Raw genomic sequence first — 22,175 nt, forward strand, 5'->3', positions numbered from 1 at the left:
TCCATTTTTTACAATCCGCAAGAAACGCCTGTCCTATGAACAACAACATAATAAGAAGCAGAAAAAGACTTCAAACCTCCAACCCAGCACCCCTCGCATACCCCAGCGCCTCCTTCAACACCTTACTGACCGCCGACGACGCGCGACCAACCTCACCGCCATCCTGCCTGGCACTCTCCACCCCGCGCTCGACAGCCTTCAAGAACCGTGCCGCAAACACCCGGAACCGATCCTCGCGGGTCTCATACATCTCGCCTTCCTCATCCCGAGGCTGCCCAAACAGATTCAGATAGACATAGGGCTGCGCCGTTTCGGGAAGCATATGCGCCTCCACCTGCGCCAACGGGAACTCCCAGTTCCCAACCGCAGCACCAGCAGCCCCGACACCCTCCTCCATCACGACATCCTCCCCCTCCCCCTCCTCACCCGCCCCGATCCCAGCCTCCAAAAACTCAGCCAACACGCCCAGCACCTTGACCATGGGCCGCCCGGCACTCCCGGACTTCCCGAAGGCCGCCCGCGAGGCCGACCACTTGGACGACTCCTCGGTGTGCCAGCCCAGCACGCTCAGGAAGCAATTGAGGGTCTTGATCCAGCCGCCGGCGCAGCCGACGACCTCGCGGCCGGCGATCTCGACCAGCCACGCCAGCACCTCGACGGCGGTGACCCGGATCTCGGCGGCCAGGTGGGTCATGCCGGCGCGGATGAAGGGGAGGAGCTGGGCGACGTGGTCCTCGACGTCGCGCGGGGGCAGGGCGCGGAGGAGCTTGAGGAGCTGGGTGCGCACGCCGGTGTTGCCGTCCAGGATGAGCGGGGACAGGGTCGGGAGGAGGGTACTCACGGGCTGCGGGAGACTTCCCCCCGCAGTGGGGCGGCTGTTGGTGAGGTGCGTCGTCAGGTGGGCGAGGGAGTCGCGGCGCTGGGCGTCGGATTTCGAGCCCAGCAGGGAGACGTGGTGCGTGAATTGGGTGGTGGTTGTGGGCGCGGTTAGCGTCAGGGATTGTTGGGTTAGGGTTATGCCTGTTTTCTTGGTTAGTATCATGCAGAACAGAATTGAGAGTTCCGGGGGGAAAAGGGGTGAGTACTCTTCGCTTTGAAGCTGGTGTCGGTGAAGTTGTCGGGTTTGGCTTTGGTTTTGCCGACTTTGAGTTTGGCTTTCTAGGGGGTCGCCGTTAGTATGGATGATCGGGTGCATGGGAAAAGGCCGGGGGGGTGGGGGTGGGGGAGGTGTACTTGGAAATCCTTCTGTTTCTCCTTCTTTTTCTTGGAGCTGGAGCCCATTGTGTCGGTTTATGAGGGGGCTACCGAGGATGTGATTTTATTCGACTCCGTACGGCGTGTTCAGGGATTGAGATGTGCTGGTTGTCGTTGTCTTGCTGGATTGCGACTGGCCGTGGAATTTTTATACCGTCACGTGAGGTCATGTGAGTTGCACTTTGTTGCATCGTGATTGGTTGGCGGGAGTATAGACACCATCTAGTAGCCATTGCAATTGGACATGGTGAGGTGTAACATGTCCTGTAGACCATTATTAAAAAGTGCGTGTCTTGTATAGACACCCTGTAGATCCATAAGTCCATCTCGTCCTGCCATAGCCGATACCTTAGAGCAAGAACTCCTTTCGGTTGCCTGCACACAAACTCAATTACACTATGATAATCAAATGCTCACCCAAATTAAAACCCATCACATTCAACACCCATACAAACACCCCTTTCCCCCCCAAAGGAAAGCATGCAACCCCAATGGTGACACGAGTAGCACCTACCCTACCCTACCCTACCCTCACCAGCCCGAACCACCCGACAAAACCCCCCGAACAAGACCACACAACGAACCCCATCATCAACACCCTCAACATCCTACAACCACCTTCTACTCTACCTCAACCCCCTCTCCCCCTCATCCCTAAAATATCCATATCCACAAACATCCCCAGAAACCGAATCCACAAGAATGCAATCCCAAGTCCTCCACCACCGACACCATGACTCAACCACCACCACAACCACCACCCTCCCCCAGTCCCCAGAACAAACACCCCCCCATCCCGAAACCAACTACACCCTCCCCAAGCAAACCACCTGGCTCCACCGAGCCACCTACACGACCCTCCACCACGAGACCTTCAACATCTACACGCACCTGCTCCCGGCGCTGTGCTTCCCGACGCTCGCCGTCCTCGCCCCCGACCTACCGCGCCTGCACATCCTCAGCTCCACCGCGTGCCTACTACTATCGGCGGCCTACCACGCCAACAACGGGCACTCGGCCTACGCGCTGAAAGCGGACTACTGCGGGATCCTGGGGCTGCTGGTCAGCAACTTTGTGACGGGGTTGCATTATGCGTTTGTGGGGGCCCACGGGGTGGAAGGAGGGGAGGAGGCGAGAAGGTGGTGGCGGGATGTTTATATTGCTATCGTGAGTTGAGGGCCCCTCTTCACCTACCCTACCAGACATTGAGAGTTATGCCGGAGCGGAGCGGATGAGCACAATTGCTAGCGATACTGAATGTGATCATGGTGATGACGACGGGGATGAGATTACAGACCTTCCTCCTCACCCTCCCTTCGCTGGGTCTGCATCTTCATCCTGCTGCGGCGGCGGCGGCGGCGGCTTCATCGTCACGTATACCTACGGCCACTTGTTCAGTCGACAACATAGTCAATAGCACACTCGACAGTACAACCACCACCACAGCTACCACCACAGTCACCAGCACATTAAACAATCCCCACCGAAACGACCCCCACCGCACCCTCCGCGTCACCGCCCTCATCTTCACCGGCCTGAGCGCCCTCATCCCGATCACCCACCTGTACCTCCTGCACGACGCCCGCTACCTCCTCGCCGTCGGCGTGGGGTGGTATGCCCTCGAGGGGATGGCGTTGATCCTCGGCGCCGTGGTGTATCTGGTTAGTTTTCCCCCTCCTGCGCAAAACTTGTATATCCACCCCTATATACATACCCAAAAAGAATGCCGTGGAGAGCACGCACATAAGCAAAAAGGCTAAAATGAACCCCCACCAAAAGAATAAAACCCCCGAACGATGGTACCCGCACAGTAAGGTCTTCATGCTGTGGTCGTCCCATGCCTTCTGGCATGTGCTCGTGCTCGTCGGCATGGTGGCGCATACGATGGGGCTGGCTCGTGCGATGGGCGTCGAGGCGGGAGGGGATTGATGTTTCGTAAAGGTGACTTAGGACTGACGGGGTTGGAAACTGGACTTTCTAGAGTGAAGGTGTGAGATTGGGGGTAATGGGTCGTTGCCATCCATGTCTTCGCCTTGGATTTCTGGGCTCGGTTTGGACGGAGTCGTGAAGCCAAGACGAGAGGAATCGGCAGTCGTGATGATGCGGTAGACTGACTCGGTTTCGAGTGTGGATGGGAGATCATGGATCCCGAGTATCCTCCAGGCGAGGATGGTGCCTTTAGCAGTCGCGAGATTAGACTGGACATTAGACTGCAAACCAATACAACTAATATTCTTACCTGAACCCCTGCTACCACCCTGGACCACAATCAGACCTACAGATCTACTACCTTATCCCACCAAACAAAAACAATACCATAATCATGAATCTCGAATTCCACTTAACCCACTAACAAAACCATAAAAAGAAGCCATCGACATACACATAAAGCATAAACTCATCCATGAAACTCTATCCGCATATAAAAAAGGTCAAAAACCAAACAATGAGATGCGCACTTCTGCCCGGTCCCAAGTCTCAATGAATAGAACCAAATCATAAACGAAAAAAGCAAAACAAAACAAGAGACTGGGAGCCGAGACAGACGCGATTGTATCAAGCAAGATAAAACAAATCACACACACAAAGTTCACAACAAAGACGACATCAAGCTGATATTTCCGCCCTTGGAGAGAAAAAGAGAAGAGCGAGGGTCATCATCGTCCGGATCTTTTCACCTTTCGCCCGATAACAAACATCACGCCATTATTCTGTTACTTCTGGCCATCCCCCGAAAAGAGATAAGGGAAATTCCACGTGTCGACTCAAGAAAGAGTTCATTAGAAACAGCCGCACTGCGCATCCACTCGGCTAGCGAGAATATGCAATCGGCTTGGATTCGGCGGAGACTGGAGTCGACGTGGGCATCATGTCTATATCATGGTAAGGGTTTTGAAGGAGTGTTGATAGGGTGGTCGACGATGAGATGTATCAAAAGTCGACGATTATCGAGATTAAGGTAAGAGAAAAAAAGAAAAAAAAGGGCAAGTGATGAGCTGCCCTCACAGACTCATCGTCAGCCATTCCCACTCTTGACTCGCTCCCTGTCCACCAGCGATACTATGGTTGACAGGGTTGGCGGCAGCAGGGGGCATGGCCGGGGCCAATGGCACCACCTTCGAACGACCCGCCGACGAGAGACTCGGTTTGTTGGAATCATCCATAGCGTCCACGTCCGTGGCTTTTTCCAGCCGACGCTGACGTTTAGGCGCCACTTGAACCGAAGTGCGAGCCTGACCAGGGGAGGATGTTGTCGGGGTGGACTTCGGAGGCGCAGCCGCAATAGGCACCACTCCCGCAGCACGGCTGGAGGACGGCGGACCCCCGGGCATTGCAGGCGGGGACTCCGACGAGGTCGTGCCACTCTGAGCCCGGCTCGAGGTGGGCGTGGTCACACTCGCCTGTTGCACCGAGTTCTTGCGCGCTGACTTCTTCGACGACCGCGACGCACCGACCGCCAGACTGTTGGCACTGCTGCGGTTGCGCTTCTTGATCACGTCCGTCTTGAGTGACAGGGGCCGCACCACACCATGCAACTTTAGGAACAAGCCACAGGCGTTACACAGAGGCTGCCCTTCCGGGTTGCGACGCCACAAGGGAGTTGTTTGAGTGAAACAGTTCGTGCAGGTAGTCGGCCCGCTGCTCTCACCGTTCTTGGAGCCTCCGGGGCTGGCCGGACGGGAGGGAACGGCACTGCTCAAACCAGACTCGGGCGGGGTGTTGGGGGACGTATGAGAGGTATTATTGGCGCTCATGCTTTGACGTAACAGCTGAGAAGTGTTCGGGGTGGAGGTCGTGCGTGCAATCTTCTGCCGACGGGGATCCTGCTCCCGATTGCGGACCTCACTGACCGAGGCGGCCGATCCGTGCGTCCGGCCCAGACTGCCGCCTTGGTTCCACTCACTCGGAGTATCCATCATGTCCGCCGACCCGATAGTCACATGCTTACGATGCTGAGCCGCAAAGCCAGGCAGCGAGTGGAACGAGCCCGGAAATTGACCATCCCACTGCATCCCTGCATTGAGGTCCGCAGACTCATCAGCCAAGTCGTTGGGCATGGCCAATCCGGCGCGGTCGGAAAATTGGTTGCCATCGTCATCCTCGTTGTCCGAATCAGCCCCAAAGCTGAACATGGCTGCGTGGGAAGCGCCCGTGCCAAAGTCGCCCAGAACCTGCGTCGGATCCACGTGCTGCGGCTGGGGAATAGGGTAGCCGGGAGAGTGCATCGAGGAAGGAGGGTTGCTGGCGTGGTGGGACTGGTCCTGGTTGTACATGTAACGTGGCTGCAACGATGCCGACAGGTTCGACGTGCGATGCGTGACGTAGTTGGGAACCCGCCGCTGCGTACGCGCATCAATCGACGGCATGTCAAAATACAGGTTATGCTCGCCATCATAGGCCGGCTGCGGCGTCGAGGCCGTCGACTGGTACCCTGAAGGCGGAGGGGAGAAGAAATCGGTCGAGTTCAAGGACGAGGCGACGGGTGTGTGAGCATACAAATTGGCAAACGGGTTTCCTGACGTCATGGGCGAATCGCTGGGCGAAAACGTGAAATTGGTCTGGTAGGGACCCGCCGAGGTCAGAATCGGATCATCGCCCAGGTTGAACGTATCCAAGCCAAACGGCACATTGGGAGAAGTGTGGTTGGAGGGGTGAGCGGGCTGGTGGTTGCCGTGGTGCAATCCGAACGCCGACGACGCATCCAGTGTGTAGTCGGGCACAGCACCTGCCAGGTCGGGGTCATGGTGGGCCAACATCGCGTTCGACAGGGGTGGCACTTGCGGGGACGCTTCGGCCGGTCGCTTGCGGGTGGGAACCTGGAGACCAAAAAACTGGCGCTCGTCAATACTAGTCTTGCGGACCCGACGAGGCACGTAGCCAAATTCGCTGTTCTTCCGCTGGTCTTGAGGAGGGTGGGTAAACGAGGCGGGCACGGGGGTTGGCTCCACCAGATGTTCCTTTCGAGTGGATTTGATCGGAATAGCAGCCGAGTTTGTCTCGCCCTTGGTTGTGACAGGAGAGGGGTGATCGGAAGGAGATTCGAAGGGAACAATGAAATCGTCGAGGTTCATGGGATCCGCGGCCAGGTCGGTAGTGGAGGGTTGGTGCGAGGCGACTGGCGTCCGGTCGGCCAGACGTAGCTGGGCGATCCCACTCGGACCCGAAATGCTGTGTCTCGTCGACAGGCTGGCATAGGGAAGAAATATGTGAGCGATCATTGCCGCAAGAGCGACCGTGGGGGGGAGAGGCGGTGATGCGGACGCCACCTACCTAGACTGCTCAACGCGTTCCCGTTCCTTGCGTCTCAGACTCATCGCCATCATGCGCCAGGTCAAGTTCTCCATACGCTCCTGGTTGGGGAGTTGAGCCTTAGTCCTAGAATAGAGCTTCCATATCTGAGTTGCTAAAGGGTCATTCCTTTGCATCTCATCCGGACAGTCGTTACTCTCTCGGGGGGACTTCCACTCGGGAAACAGCGAGTCGTGGAGTAAACCGTCCTGAGCCTGAGAGGAATCGGCAGGCGAGATAGGAGAATCGAAGGAGAGATCGTCGGAAAGTTGAGAGGACGAGGGAGGAGGATGAGGGAAACGATAGTTGTTAGAGGTGGTGGTGGTGGTGGAGGAGCGGCGGTCGGGGTCGGCGGAATGTAAGGTCGAGGCAAATGCCGCGGATTGCGTCGGTCGCACACCACTCAACCCAGACATCGTGACCGGATCTGGGTGTGGGATTTGGGGGAGGGGGCGAGTGCTATTGGCAGGGCCCACGAGGGGCAGACCGGGCAGAAACAGGGCAATCTGACGGATTCAAGTGATTAATAAAGAATTATAATAAAAGAAAATAAAACGACCAGAAAGAACTAGTGCGAGTCGAGAGAGAGAGAGAGAGAGAGTCGAAGCCCGGGCCAGATAAGAGCTGCAGAAAAGCGCAATCGGGAAAGACGGGCGAAAGGGACCAAGCGGGAAAGACGATAAGAATAGTAGTGGAAGGGAAGAGTGGGAGGGAGGAAATTGCAGTAGTGGTTGGTGGTGGTGGTGGGTGGTAGTGGAGGGGGGAACAGGGAAAAAAGAAAAGAAAAGAAAAACCACCAAGAAAGACCAAACAGCGAACAAGCAGCAGGGAATTGATTGATTGGGAGGGAAAGGATGGGAAAGAGAGAACACACCACCAGTTTTTGGACAAGTAGAAGACGTGTAGGTGAAGAAAAGGAAGAACAGACAAGAAAGAGATATTGATGAGTGAATGAGTGAGTGAGTGAGTAACTGTCGGTGCGGAGAGAGTCGATCAGACACGACTCGACACCACCACGACAACGGGCGACGACAAAACCCGGGACGGGGAAAAAGAGAGGGAGCGCGAGGGAGCGCGAGGGAGACGGAGAGGGAGACGGAAAGTGCAAAAAGAGAGTGAGAGAGGGAGGGAAGAGGAAATGCAAAGAGACGGGAAAGAGTCGGAGAAGCAAGAGCAGCAGCAGCAGCAGCAGCAGCAGCAGCAGCAGAGAGCAAGCAGTAGTAGTACAGTTGGAGGTGTGGGGGGGGGAGTGGCCGGGTGGATGTTGGTTTGGCAGCACGAGCCATGAAACAACAATGGACTTCGAAAGAAAGATTTCCTCTCTACCCGCCCTAAACGAATATTCCAAAAACAAAATAAAATAAATAAACCACGACCAATTCAATTCAAACTCTTTCGAACTCACTCTGCAACTCTCTTTTTTCCTTTGGCTCTCTGACCGTCTGGTGGTCAATTCTCCGGATAATAATCGGAAAAGAGATCCCAGCAAACTCTCAGTGTGTAGGGATCAAATGAGGATGATATGTAAGGTAGGGATGGGTGCAGAGAGAAAGAGAGAGAAGGTTGAAAGTATTAATATGTCAAAAAAGAAAGCAAAAACAAAAGAAGACAGTAGAAAAAGGTTATAACCTACTCAGTTCTGGTCCCCAAAAAAGGCAGACAGTCTTTCTTCTTTTCGGGATCCGATATTAATAGATGAACAATCCCAAATAGGCGAGGAGGAGGAGGAGGGGAGGACGGCAGTTCAGCCGGAGGTGCAGGAGAAGCGAAGCTACTTTTCTAGTGGAAAGAAAGAAGAATAAGAAAGAAGAACCAAATGATGACCGTGAGATCAATCGAATCAATCAACAGCCGTTGATTTGCCTTCGATCGCAGCAGAATGCAAGTCCCTGGCCCTATCGCCGGCTTTTCCTGATTCAATCCATGGATGGTGCGTGCATACCTGGTATGAGAAAGAGCCAAAGCCTGATGTGAGAAGACCGAGAAAGACAAAAAGAGTTCCCCGTGTTGTTCCACCTTGATGAATTTCCCCACCCTCAAAGAACGTCGGATGGTCGCAATTACACAGGGCCGGGTTGCCTTGTCGAAAGGGTAAATGGTCAAATGGACAGCAGATCACTGGTAGTGGAATGGAGTTTTGGCTGTGGTGTTGTCTTGTGTTGTCGGTAGTTGCTGCTGCTGCTGCTGATGTTGATGGCTGACGGGATGGGAGGGGCTAGACCCTCCAACACATGACGCGGTGGGAAACTATATCTTGAACAAGAACAATGGGAATGGACGAGGCAAAGAAGAGAAAAAAATAGGAAAGAAAAGAACAGATGAAAAGTCCAACAAGAGAAGAAGAAGAATCACGAGGGTAGTGCAAGAGAAAGAAGAAGACAAGAATTGAAGAGAGAGGAGAAACCCTGGATCAAATGGCTGGATGTAATGACTACTAGTAGTAGTTAGAAGAAGTAAGTCTCCAGTCTGACAACCCGTCAGTAACTTAAAAGTCTCCGGCACAAAAGAGGCAAATCGATGACTGATGACGATGAAGATCGAAACACAACACGATCATTAATCAAGGAGGGGGAAAGGAAAGCGAGACAATGAGATCTAATTATTATTTCAGACTCACGGCAAGCAGTTGCTTAGAATCGAATGATTTGCCAATGGGGAGAGACAGCCTTCGTTTCTTGTCCAAAAGAGAAAAAAAAGTGTACCTACCTACTGTACTTAATAACCTAGGCAAAAAAGTAGACAATCCCAGTGGTCCGCCAATAGGTTAAATTGGGGGGCAAGACCGAATCCACCTCCCGTACCGAGCGAACGGGCTGCCTGTCTCTGATTTGTCCCTTGGCAGCGGGCGTCTGGTCTGGTAATTTAAATGGAGTCTCCGTTCCGCTGAATCTAATGGGGAAAAGAGGCCTGGAGGCGGAAATCGATGGCCAGGAGAGAAGAAGGCGAACAAGGCGAACAAGGCGGAAGACAAGAGAGAATGAGAGGAGAAGAGGAAGACAGAGAAAACCCAGAAGAACAAAAGAGGAACTCCCCAGCTAAAACCTCCCCATTGACGTTGCGGGATGATGTCTTATATACAAGTGTGATTTAGTGTAGTCGTTGGTATCCATACTCCATAGCTGGTCTGATCCATTGCGATGTCGGGTATCAACCTCCAGTTCTCTCTCTGTATGCCATTCATTGTTGCTTGTTGTCCTGAAGGGTATTGCTTCTTCCCCCCCCTCCCTCTGGTCTCTCCGTTGCCCCTCCTCTCAATGCTAGTCCGCGTCCGTGTCTGTCTTTCGGCCTAGATCCGCAGGCAGGATGGAGGCAATCTCCATCCAGCTATGCAGTAAGCGCAGACACTAGGCGAATGCAGTGCAGTCATTAGGCAGGTTCTTTTTTAGATCCAAAGAAGCACTGCCGTGGCCGGGAAAACTAAGGAAAGGTAAGCTCGATGCAGGGCCAGGGTGAGAGTGAGAAAGAGGGACAGTACGGAGTACTCAGTACGAGGAAATACAGTCTGTATCTCTCTGTCTAGTCTTTCTAGTCCATACCGCAGTATTACCGAAACCTCCAACCCGAGGATTAGTGGTTATTTTAGATGGGGGTGGAGGGGAACGACTTTCTCGAAGACCCAGCAGCACTAAAAAGTAAGCTGCGCAGGTAGATTAACTTCGAACAATTGGTTATGATTTGAGATTCACTTTGTTTCTCGGTTTTGATTGGTCTCCGCCTCCTGGGGATTACTGCCATCACTCAGTATCATGAAAGAGACAAAGTATTGCCCCCCTCCCTCCCTCCTCAATCTGGTATTTTCCTCGACGTAATCTCTGCTGCAACATATAAGGATACCTCAGTCAGTAATGTTGCAGAGTGGCATCAGACGTTTGAAACCGACACATGATGTCTTCGTCTGTCTCTCTTTCCCTTTCCTTTCTTTCCCTTTCCTTAAAATTAATCAAAGCCAATCCCAAAGACGGTCGCCCTTTCGACGAAATGAAGAAACGGGAAAGGTCCTACACGTAGGCAAGTCTTAAGCCAGCCTAGAAAATCCCCACTCCCCGAGCTAGACACCTACACCCAACCTTGAACCCAACTGGAAGACCCAAATAAGAAACCGATCCGGATCCTTCCTCTGTGGTCGTCTCGGTCCCCACCAATCACACCCAGTGAATCTCCTCTCCAGCAACTATAACCAACCGGATGTGGGGAGGGTAGGTACTTTGGGTCCAACGCAGCAAGAGGAGGGAGAGGGGCAAAAGAGTGGGCAGGCTATACGAACTACTCTGCTAAGTACATATACTACTATGAAATTAAAGTGGTCGGAAATAGCCAAGCCATTGTTTCTTGTCTCCACTGCTAAGACGTGTAGTCAACAGTCAAAAGGCCTAACTACCAAGTGCAGTGTGCATCACATACATACAGTAAACGTCCTCCCAGCGGATGATTCAGTCGGGAGCCTCGGGATGGGATTTCCCACCTGTTATTGACTCGCTCCGCATCCCCCCCGCCCTTTTCTTTCCCGCGCAGACAGAATGTCCTTTTCACTTTCCCTCAGATTTCTTGCTTGCGTTCACTCATGGAACGATGATGCTATGGAGATTAATAAGAGCATGCATGGGTAGAGAGGGACGGAGGGGGGAGGGGAATGGGAGTTTCCGTCGTTCGAGATCGGATCTTCCACGGAGACCTTTCCTTGTACCCCTAAGCGGTACCGGTGACCTGGGGTTGTTGTCTGCAGCCAGTGGATCTATACCATGACCCTCGCTCTTCACCTCCCCTGCCGATGACCGGCCGAATCGCAGGTAGTTATAGCTAGGGTCATTATAATTATGCCCGGCGCGAGACAGAGGGGATCTGAGCGTCTTTGCGCCCTCCCCTGCCCCTCTCTCATCTCTTTCTCCCCGAGTAGTCGCGACCTTAACTACGTACCCTCTTGACTAGCAACAGACTGAGCAGCACCTTGTTGGAATCAAAGCCGAACAGGGACAGGGAATGCAGCTTTACATGCATGTCGGACCAATCCCCATCCTTCCTTTTTCTGGGGGCCGATGGAGTACCTTAGCCACTGCATCGGTTAATGCTGTTGGAGTAGCGAAGCTGCAATTAGGATTCGCCCGGTGAGTTTGAGATACCGGGACTGCGCAGCTATCGCCATTGTTGCATTGGAGGTCGTTGATGGATGGGATAAGGAAACGGCGGCGCCGTTCATCGGAGAAACAGAACGGTGAGCCTGAACCCGGATCTATGCCTGTCTCACCGAACGGGGGGAGGGGAGGGAGGGATAGAGTGACTAGAGTGAAAAAGCAGGGACCAAGCTACCAGCCACTGGCAGTCCCGACGAAATCATCGCACCGTGCATCGTAACTATAGAGTGTGTTGGTGCTCAGTCGGTGTCCCTGTGCACGGCGGGGCGGGACCATGGGACACACTTCGTTTCGGGCAGTCCGTCTGGTCCGGACGAGACACACTGCCCAGTGCTCCCTCCCAAGTCCCAACCCTCTTTTGATCGAATAGGACGGACCACCGCCCGGTCAAGCACATGGCTTGGAGCCAGTCCTTGACGACCGCTCAAATTAAGGTTGCTGTCCTTTTCCCTCCCGAGCACGGTGGATGTGTGGGTTTAGTGCAGTCAACCGGTCGTGAAAGAGTCGACGTCAAGTCCCCAAGCTTTGCTCTAATTATGGCGATGGCTATCAGATCATGACATAATTTTCTTGCATTGGACAGACACCCTCACAGTCCGAGAAAGTGATCAATGCTCCCTGGCTTTCCGTCACCGGAAGAGCAGAAGCTTGATGTTGGAGTGCGTTCGGAAAAATCCCGCCCACAAAGCTGCAGCTAACCCCAAGGCAGCAGGTGCCTGTCCAGTAGCAGGTAAGTAGGAACAGCATACGGAGGAGGAGAGAGGGGGGAAACCGTGGGAGGACCGTCCTCCGGGACAGTAGTCAAGTCAAGTCTCCCATGCACTGACTGTACTACTCTGCTACTGTGTAACTTACTTCACCGAGAAGGCTGAGCTGCCCAAAATCCCTAACTTACCCGAACCCGTGTATGACCCGGTAATCTTAGTGGGTAATGTCACGCTCGTCACACCCCTTTCAAGCGCGTATCAGCCGGAGAAAACAAGCATTGACAACCGGCGGCAGTACTGAACACAAGCTGATGGCATGGGAGGGAAAATGGCCACCCACGCTACGAGTGTAATCCCTACAGCCGCAACCCCTCCCTTCTGTTCCATTCCCACTCTGTGGGATATTAATCAATGGAGATTTCCACGATTCAGGTTGATGAATGCAGATCCACCCTGCACGGCGGGTCATGGCTAACTTTACCTCGAACACAAGCCCAGCGTCTAGAGGCAAGAGAGGCGCGGCCTAGACAGACAGACACATCAGTCTGAAGCAATCGAATTGGCATCCCGGCCGGCATCGTAGTTTTCCATGGCCAGATCCCCGTTCGGATATGCAGTTACTAGATCGCGTCACGAAGAATACCCGAGTCGGTTCGCGCTCTGGTGATAACAGATCAATCCAACTTGGCTCGACAGCCATGGTCCAGAGTAGTGCTGGACATGCCGGCTCAAACTGATAATGACGCTGGTGATCATCGTCCTCAACATCATCGTCATCCTTCTCAAGAGGGGACCCATTCGCATTTCCGAAGCACAGTGCACATCGCGGTGTCAAAAGCACGGAGCAAGAGTCGGCCACATCCACCCCCGTCATCCCAACCCCTGCGGTGGCGAGACCGGCGGAGCTAGGCGTACTGTAAAGAATGGAGGATGTGATAGAGCCAAGCCGTGGCCAGGTCGTCCACGGTGACCGTTAACTAGCCCTCATCACCGGTCGGTGTCGAGTCCGGGGTCCAGTGAACAAGACGGGCAAGAGAGCACAGGACTTCTGTCTGGCTACTGACTACCGCCAGACGGGCCATACCGTCCCCGTTGTTCCAAACGACAAAGTTCCTAGAGCACGTTTTGCTCCCTTTCGGCCCCACGCGAGGAACGACCGCGAGGTCCACCGCGCTAGTGCTTGATAATCGGTGTCGACCACGCTAAACGACCCATAATGGACCAGAGATAAGAAGTCGCAGATAAGCTGATAAGAGTGTAATTAGCCTTGGTCATCGGGACCAATCGTTGTCCGGGTAAATGAGCTAGGCAGCGTAATCGTGACCTCGGCTTCTGTGTCGACCAGCATCGATCAAAAGTACAGGATTGAGTACAAGCGACCGTCCGGAACAGCGGGGGTGGGGGGGGGGGGGGGTGAGAGGAAGGCAACATAATAGTCCACTAACACAGCATCAGCAGGGAAAGAAGGCAGAGGATCAGCTCACATGCAAAAAGGGGGGTGATGTATGTGTGTGGGTGAATGTGGATAATTTTGCCCCATGGCACGAGACATCTGTCGTTCAGCAAATGACATGAGTGGGAAGGTGAAGTGGCAAAGGCAATTATAGAGTTCGGCGCTGGAAGAGGAAAGGGAGGCGAAGGTCAACCCGTAGAAGGGGGGGAGTGTTTGAACTGTTTGTTGGATGGCTGACTGGTCCGTTCGTCTTATCTCCGGATGACTAATGCGTGGTTCCTCGGAGCGAGGCACCCACCCTTCAGCTTGAGTTCAGTTCCATGACTCGAGATCGCGGGTCAGATCAACAACCACCACCACCACCATCACCACCACACCAACCTCCGTCATTCCCCGTCAACCCTCCGTCAACCCACCAGAGTCAAACTATCCAAGAGGCGTCCAATGACAGCCCATCATCCACTATAAGATAGTCTGTATAGCCTGGGCGGCAGGGATCTGAGACGACAGCCACGCAAGCAAGCGCGGCTTAGGGTTGTTCCCTTTCTCGTCCGGATGCAGCTCTCCAACTTCCGACGGCACCCTGGATTAACACACTGACCAACTGAACAATCGGGCGTGCCTGGGTCTAACCTGCTCGAGTAAGTCCACCGTCGTAATAGCATGTTCTCAAGCCTGGTCGACGTGATCGGGATCAACCTTCGGCAGGTATGGATGAATGTTTCAAGGGGGGAGGTGGTCGGTTAAAGCTCCCTTGCCGTGCGTGAGGCAAAGTAAACAGCCAAAAAAAGGGAGAAAAAAACAAGACATCAGGCAACATTCACAACGGACAATCAAGCGAGGACGCCACCGACCGGAGGTAGTTGACCAAGGAGAAGGCAAATGCAGACTTTACCCAGCGTAGAGGGACGATAGTTCATCCATCCATAATGTGTATGGGTATAGTGATAGAACGGCTCAGTTCCACTTCTTGGGGGTCTGACACTATGGGATTTTCGTCATTGCTGCTGGATGACGGAAGGACGAAACCGGCTGGTTGTACGGAGTACGGAGTACCCCATAAGTTTATCCCCTCCCCCAAACTAACCCGCTCCCGAGATGCTGAGCTTGATCCGCCATCTCACGCATCCTTTCATCCTCTCCAAGCCTTCAGCTGCGGAATGCCCAATCCAGGAATCCTTTGCTTGGCAGGCGGGTTGATGGATGTGGAGTGTGACAGAGTTCACCTGGTCATCCTGTGTCGGTTACACCATGAGGACGAGGATGGCTTGTCCTCCTTAGACCCCAATAGAAGGCAGCCAGGTTTGTTGAATGCTGACTGCAGGATTGGTCAGATTGGTCAGATGCTTACTTATTTATTCGTACATGATGCGGCTGTTGCGGGCGCATTTGCAATACGAAGCGATAGGTTCAAAGTCGGCCTCCGAGCACCCGACCTGAAGCTCTGTAGGCGGCTTGATCAGCATTCTGATCGAGTCAGACATAGAAAGAGACGGACAGTGGCCTCAGGGAGGAGGACCGGACGTGACGTGACTAGAAGGGAAGTGTGTTGACCAAAACCTGTCTCGACCTTCGGAGGGATTTAGGCTGACGGGTGGTGGGGTGGGAAGTGCAGAGGTAGTAGGTTGTAGTTAGAGGGTATAAACGACGGATCATGGATGGTGGATGGTTGGTGGATCGCTGGGTTGGCGAGCCGCAATGGATGGGATCTGGATGGGGAAAAGTGTGGGAAAAGAGTGTGGAGTAGGCTGTGGCGCATAAGAGGAAGCAAAAGTATCCCTTGGATGTCGACGATAGACAATCCGGCCTCACAACAAGAAGGTATTGGGAGAAGAAGAAAAGGCCGATGCAGCCAAAGAGTGCCCAACGGCAGCATTCCAAGTTCAAGCTTGCCCCTTTCAGTTTCCCTTACAGGAAACCTCCATCCCCCACCACACTGCAACATATTCAGGCATCATCACTTCAAATGGCGGTCAGGACGAGCTTGAAACACTTCTACTCGCTCACTCAAGAGATACAGGAAGGAAAATGAGATTCAGAAGCCCGGGATGGGCCTGGATTATGTACTGCAGTGCTCACCTCTTTTTTGGCCGTCCCAGTCCCCGAAGGTTTCGATCGCCTTGATAACTCTGCATATTGACATCCGTTGAGGACGGCTGTCAAAGATAAGGAACCATGTCTAACATTTGGGTCGTACCTGCAACCCTGCAATCTGTCCTCACAGTCATCAACCAGAAAGGGGGTTGCGTGTGAGACACAATCGAATCACAGTCGTGGAATGCCCTATCGATCGACCGGCAAATGGCTGAAACCCATTGTTATCATCTAAGAAAGTATCGAAGTTCATCTCCTCCTGCCCGAACTCCGAGAGCGACGATAAAGTGAGGCTGTTTGACTGGTGGTTTCGATCCATCTCCTCTTTCTTTCTCCGCATTCTCCGACCCCAGACCAGTTGCCGAGGAAAATCCTGGAGAGAGGCCCTCTTCGTCCTCACGAACGTGATTCATGTTACCCCTGGGGTATCGGGTAGATTCGCCTTTCGATGAATGGACTGTTAGATCCAGTTCGAAAGCGAAAAAGGACAGCCAGTACCAGGGTGTCTTTATAGGCAGGCTCCTTCTCACGTTCCCTCGGCCACCCTCCATCACAATCGCGATTTCATCACCGAACCCTCTTATCACGACACCCACTATCAGCACGGAGTCTAAAAAAAAAAAACCTTACTTTGTTTCTCACTTGTTTTGCTTTAATAATCATTCCTCATGTCCTGTCAACCAGTCACGCGAGCGCGATTTTCAACCGCTGCGCATCATTGCGATAAGCACACTGCTTCTCTGGTCTTGATCATTGGCACCACGGGTTGGATGGTTGTTATCGGGCTATCAATCCTTTCCCCGGAATCCGTGTTCAGTCCCGGGCGGTGATTGTGATTGAGGATCAAATCTTCATATGGCGACGGCTTGGTTCGGATCGCCATTGCACAGGGTGCTTTGTCCTGTCCATCGCTGCCAATCACTGTGTAGAGGGTGTAGGATAAGGCGATAGTGGCGATCGATGCTGTGATTGTTGAAAAAGCAATGTACATAAGATGTAAAGACTTATTGGTGATGGTGCTGCAAGATTGGTTGATAAGAGCCAGTCCCCTGGTTCATAAGTCTTGGAGACACCCGCCTTCCGCCTTCTTCGAGCAAAAAGCGCAAGTGTTTGTGGTAGATATGCTCACGCCGTGGTATTGTACAGGGTGGGCGTGTCTCATGGTGAATGTGGCTCCATAGCCCTACGACCAAGTCGATCATCGGCGGATGATGTAATGACAAGGTCAACTTGACTCATCCTTGGCAGGTCCAATCACTAGTACCTGGGTCAACGAGCGCATTTCCTACCTCCAAACCACAGGATTCAATTCAAGTCTCGATGTAGACCGGATAAGGCAACTTAACGATGGGATTCGAGTTGAGAAGGTTTGTGTGTGCGAATCTGTATTTTGCTGAGTATGTGCGCGGGAACCTTTATCTCGAAGCTAAACCTAGTTACTAGCTCAAAGTAGCTAGGAAGTTAACTATAGATGCTATACAACCCATCCCACGGACCTAGGAGATTCCTACTGGGTGATCTGGAGCTATTTCCTTGACACTATACGGGGGGGCAAAAAGAGCTTCCACGTGGCAGAAAAGAGCTAAACAAGTCCTCTATCCCTCGTTGCGCAGGAATTGCATCTCTTAATATATACCCGACATCGCTGAATTCAAATTAGATGCAACTGGCACCAACCAGCCATGCGACCGACAATCCCATCCAAAGCCATTCGACGTCCTTCATTCCACCAGTCCTGCAGTCCTGTCGGCGTTCTAGAGCAATCCAAACCACGTGATCCGAGGCGATTCACCAAGTGAGTTTTGCGCACCTTGAGATCCTAGCTATTCCATCCAGCAAACCACCGAGGAATCAAGAAATCGTTCCATATCACCCATTCCTGAGTTATCCAATCTTGCTACGAGTCCAAGCCACCTGAATGAGTTCGGAACTCTACTTCCGCGCCAACCCGCAAGCTCTGTACCACGTTGACGAAGGATCGATTCGATCTTGCACAGCGGGGTGTGAGCACTGACCAGCCGGATGTCACTACGTTCGCTCGAGGAAGATCTGTCACTATATGTTCCTGGTCGAACTCCGGTCCGTAACCTCTCAAGGACCAGGGGGTCCTAAGATCACGAAGGATATCAAATCCAACGTGCGTGAACCACGGTCATCCCATTGACTGTCTTGTGGTGTGGTTCTATAGTAGCCAAGCCGCAGCTCCCGATGATATATATAAAGCTGATCGACTACTGTGAAAACAAGCGATTGATCCCGATCGCGAGGAAAATGTTACCGGCAGCAGTAATGCATGTGCTTGTTCACCCCCAGTATCTCTCTCTCTCTCTCTCTTACGCGCGCGCCCTCTCGCGAAAATCGCGATTCGTAACTTCTTAAGCTCTCCTGAGCGAGTCGAACATCGAGAGCTCATATGCCTGCCGAATATCGGATACATGAGTGCTAAGTCTACCTATCAGGTATCTGGATCCATCATATTCACGAGACCCCAAGCGCCTAGGAAGCCCATGGCAGGGGGCGTCACTATACCGGAAACATCCAAAGAAACAGAAACTGAATATTGTCTTCAGCCAAACGGTACTTCATTTGAGATCCACCACCCAGTGGGGAAAGACCTTGAGTTGGTGACGTAGCCACCACAGATTCATGTTAGACCGCGAACATGGACTTTCGTGCAACGGTTCTGAGTCATATACGAGCTGACCCGTCGGTCAAGCGTGCTTGCTGAAGGGGACATGATGTACTATATACTTGAATCGTTCTTTAGCGAACGCATCAGGTCAATGGTACATCCTGTTCCAAAGATGCGTGCTTAGAAAAATTAACTAGACATGATAGAGGGACCGGTATCTTGTTGGTGAGTCGGAGATTTGATTTTATCCTTGTATATGAGAGTGATTCAAGACAGACACCGGGTGCTCTGATGAAGAAAGGCCGCCTTGTGGCTGATTGAGAGTGAGACACGGACACATTCGGGTAGTTAGATAATTGAACGTAACGCGTAGGAAGAGACTACGGTCATCACTCGCAAGCTGATGCTGCTATTCAGGCACATCATCGGATACCACAACTTGACATAGGCTGTGGTGTCTTGCCAAGGCAGTGTAGGGGTGTAGCTATTTGTGAACTGCCATCTCCAAAGAGTCAATAGCGACACAGGGACTCGGTTCCATGAATTGTACATGCCAGTCAGCCACATCAGTTACACAATGCTCAGCAGAGGTACATTCCCAAATAGTACACAGATGAGCTGATGTGCACTGTCCTACTACACGGAAGGTGATGAGCATTGAAGACAAGAAAGCACCAGGCTGTACTGCTGATGCACCAAGCCAGCCATGTTGATGAGCTATAAGCCTCACTCGCCCTGGGAGGTAGCGGTTCCTCTCTGAAACCGTTTCGAAAACATGTCCGTCCATCCTACCGGTGTTACTCGCGCCCAGCACGATCGTTCCATAACGCAACACTGCAGACTCCAGACGCACTCGTAGCAGTGCATACAAACACCCATCCAGCAAAACGGACTGCTCCATAACCTCACGACTGCAACGCAGACAAGACACCATGCATCCCTTAAGCCTGAGAGACAGAAGCGTAGCCTATCCGACTCTCCGGGCGAGACCCACAAACAAACCGCATCCCATCCTACTATCTCACAGCTCACTCTCCATGTAGCCTCATTATCCACGGTCAGGATGCTCCCGCCAGATCTCTCATTTCCCAGTTGACGTGTATATCCGATGACGTAGCGATGTATGGAAAAGATCGCGCCATGCGATAAGCGAAATGTCACTTCCAGCTCTCGGAGCTCATGTTGTCATTGTCATCGATCGCAGTCGTAGCGCGGACACACCGGACGAAATATCGAACACATCAAGATAGTTGCCGCCGGAAGCATGGCTCATGAGCAAGATTCCTATAAGGTTAGCCAAGATAGACACCCCATTCATCCCAGCGAGAAGTCCATTCTCCTCCACCCTACCAATGCCCACCACTCGCCGGAAAACAAGACGGCGACGCTGATCCAAGATCACTGGAGCATCGCATCACGGACAGGGCAACTCATCATAGATCATCCTTCACTCACAGACCTGACCAGACCTGACCACTGTCAACATTAAGACACAGACAGAACCCTTGACGTCAGTCCGCGCATACCCCACAGAGCCACCCCAGATCCATCCTGATCCCAACAAGAAAACCAAGCTCTTGACCCATGACCATAACCATGTAGATCAACAAACCCAGTAACTCACCAGCAGCAAGAGAAGAACACAACAAGTCGGATAATCCCCTCCGCCTTTGGTGGAAGATTTAGATTGCTGATATGCGCCGGTTATGGTTCTTTTGTCACGCCATCCTCACCTGACGTGGACCGTTAGAGTCACGAGACACAACCCCCCCGGCTGGAAAATCCCGTTGATCTTTGAAAGACTTGACCAGGATGATGATGGGTATTCGCGGGGGGGGGCAAGCAAAGAAGGTGAAAAGAGACTGGATCTTGGTTTGGAGAAAACCAACCCTGAATCTCTATCAAACTCTCCCCCTGTCTTGTTCTAGCAGGTTTGGCTGGGACTGGGCACCAAGATGCCGAAAGTCGCATATCGATCTCCCGAGCAAAGAGACGGAGCGAACAGCTGACGTGCAAAGATCAAAGGTTTTCTTTTCTTTTCTTTTTCTCTTCCTGGATTGCGCTGAGTCGCTTGCATGTAAGCATTCTCCGGAGCGAATGAGATAGCATGCCGAAATCGGAAGCGTAGCATGTCTACTAACCTTCAAGGTGCGTACCTAGTACAGGTAGTGCACATCCAATCCGCGTGCGAAGCGCCGGAATATACGGTGAGCGGAAAGGACTGAGTCAGTGGTGGTGTACCATTCGTCCCATCTTGCTGGCCGGCTGATGGGCAGCTACCTTCTCCTCCACTGTTGCGATGAGATACTGTCGGTTATCTTGGAAGCCATCTATATTCAGAACAAAAGGGATGGCAAGAGATACAAATGAGACTCATTTGATGTAGGCATGTGAGGTCTTGAGGTACGTTTACGTACTGGTGAGGGCGAGGGGAGGGTGGTGTATTCTACGTATGTACAGGTACTTCGAAGCCGAGAAGGCGCCTCAATGCAGCCCGGGTGCTGGAAGTATCTGAATCTGATGGTCACCTAGGAGCCGTATCGTAGCTAGGTACTCTCTTTCCTGCAGCCCAACTCATCCAGCCACTCAAGACCACCACCGTTTACTCACCCTCCTCCTCCAGCGCCAGTCTTCATCTCAAACGTCGCATACAGCCCACACAAAACGTCAGCGCTGAACAACTACATCAAACCCGAGCACTCAAGAGAGACGCGCAAATCCATCACGGAGGGAGCGGAGAAACGCCCCCCCCGGGGGTTTCCAGATTAGGGAAGAAAAGAATAATGCCGCAATCCTTTTCCACCTCCCTCTAATCCTCCTGCTCATATGTGCTGGTGCAGCATGTATACTGGTCTCGATGGTAGCATTACTGGAAAGAGTCTATCCCCGATATGCGGCCTTCTCCGGAAACATACCTGAAGTCCTAGAAAGTTTTAACCACAAGGGAACTAAAGGCAGAAATCGCGCAGCACCCATAGCACCCTATCACAATGAAAGGGCTTCATCTCTCCTTGTCCTGCCCCCCGCCTTCCCCATTCGTATGGAATTTTTTTATTAGGGTAAAACCGGGCCGTTTCACCATGGACGGCCACTTGTCTCTATTGGGGTATGCTCGACTGCATGTCCGTTGTTGAGGGCTGTGGGTGGACCGGGGGTCCTTACGTGTTCTGCATCTCGATGGCCGATGATAGGAGGGTCGTTGGGAAGAGTGGGAGGACAAATGCTTAATCAGTCAAGGTGTAGAACCCGATGTTGTTGGCCCGACTGTCTATCTTTGCTTTTGCTTTTTCGTTTATTCTTCGATGCTGGTCTCAATACTAGGTAGATTGGCCATAGCTTCATATTGCTGCAGACAACCAAGCTATGCTTCTGGGCGGGGAGGAGGGTCTAAATCGTCCAGGCGTGTTTTGTCTTCTTCCTCTGGTTTTTTTTTCTCTCTTTCTTTCTTTTTTCTAATTTTATTTTATTTTCCCTCGCTGCTTCTCTCCTGCCCAATCCCGATTGGTTGGGAGCGCATTGCAGACGAGTGGGCTTGTCGACCATAAGGCAGCCAGGGTAGTATCAATCTACTAGTAGACCACAATCAGTTTAGCGGTGTCAATCCGCTTTTCTCCATC

General features: G+C 52.6%; 4 protein-coding genes across 4 annotated transcripts; 1 reads left to right on the forward strand and 3 right to left on the reverse strand.

Annotated features, from left to right (window-relative positions):
- Nucleotides 1-10: 10 nt before the first annotated feature.
- BO95DRAFT_420269 (IPI1/TEX10 family protein) lies at nucleotides 11-1,281 on the reverse strand (the record flags this gene model as incomplete). The annotated part of the gene is made up of 3 exons (XM_025584522.1): nucleotides 11-1,020; nucleotides 1,086-1,158; nucleotides 1,234-1,281. The coding sequence occupies 3 exons, from the start codon at nucleotides 1,279-1,281 to the stop codon at nucleotides 71-73; spliced, it is 1,071 nt and encodes a 356-aa protein (XP_025439246.1). The 3' UTR covers nucleotides 11-70.
- Nucleotides 1,282-2,518: 1,237 nt separating this feature from the next.
- BO95DRAFT_445836 (hemolysin-III family protein) lies at nucleotides 2,519-3,256 on the forward strand. Its single transcript, XM_025587240.1, has 2 exons — nucleotides 2,519-2,915; nucleotides 3,034-3,256. The coding sequence occupies exons 1-2, from the start codon at nucleotides 2,526-2,528 to the stop codon at nucleotides 3,181-3,183; spliced, it is 540 nt and encodes a 179-aa protein (XP_025439247.1). The 5' UTR covers nucleotides 2,519-2,525; the 3' UTR covers nucleotides 3,184-3,256.
- A 1,000-nt stretch (nucleotides 3,257-4,256) lies between these two features.
- On the reverse strand, nucleotides 4,257-6,959 carry BO95DRAFT_370183 (GATA transcription factor; the record flags this gene model as incomplete). Its single annotated transcript, XM_025582903.1, has 2 exons — nucleotides 4,257-6,441; nucleotides 6,526-6,959. 2 exons carry the CDS (start codon nucleotides 6,957-6,959, stop codon nucleotides 4,257-4,259), a joined length of 2,619 nt encoding a protein of 872 aa, XP_025439248.1.
- Nucleotides 6,960-19,735: 12,776 nt separating this feature from the next.
- BO95DRAFT_466672 (uncharacterized protein) lies at nucleotides 19,736-20,108 on the reverse strand (the record flags this gene model as incomplete). Its single annotated transcript, XM_025589232.1, has 4 exons — nucleotides 19,736-19,842; nucleotides 19,909-19,959; nucleotides 20,018-20,027; nucleotides 20,085-20,108. 4 exons carry the CDS (start codon nucleotides 20,106-20,108, stop codon nucleotides 19,736-19,738), a joined length of 192 nt encoding a protein of 63 aa, XP_025439249.1.
- Between the last annotated feature and the right edge of the window lie 2,067 nt (nucleotides 20,109-22,175).

The sequence above is a fragment of the Aspergillus brunneoviolaceus genome (genome assembly GCF_003184695.1).
Source record: "Aspergillus brunneoviolaceus CBS 621.78 unplaced genomic scaffold BO95scaffold_62, whole genome shotgun sequence".
Classification (NCBI taxonomy): domain Eukaryota; kingdom Fungi; phylum Ascomycota; class Eurotiomycetes; order Eurotiales; family Aspergillaceae; genus Aspergillus; species Aspergillus brunneoviolaceus.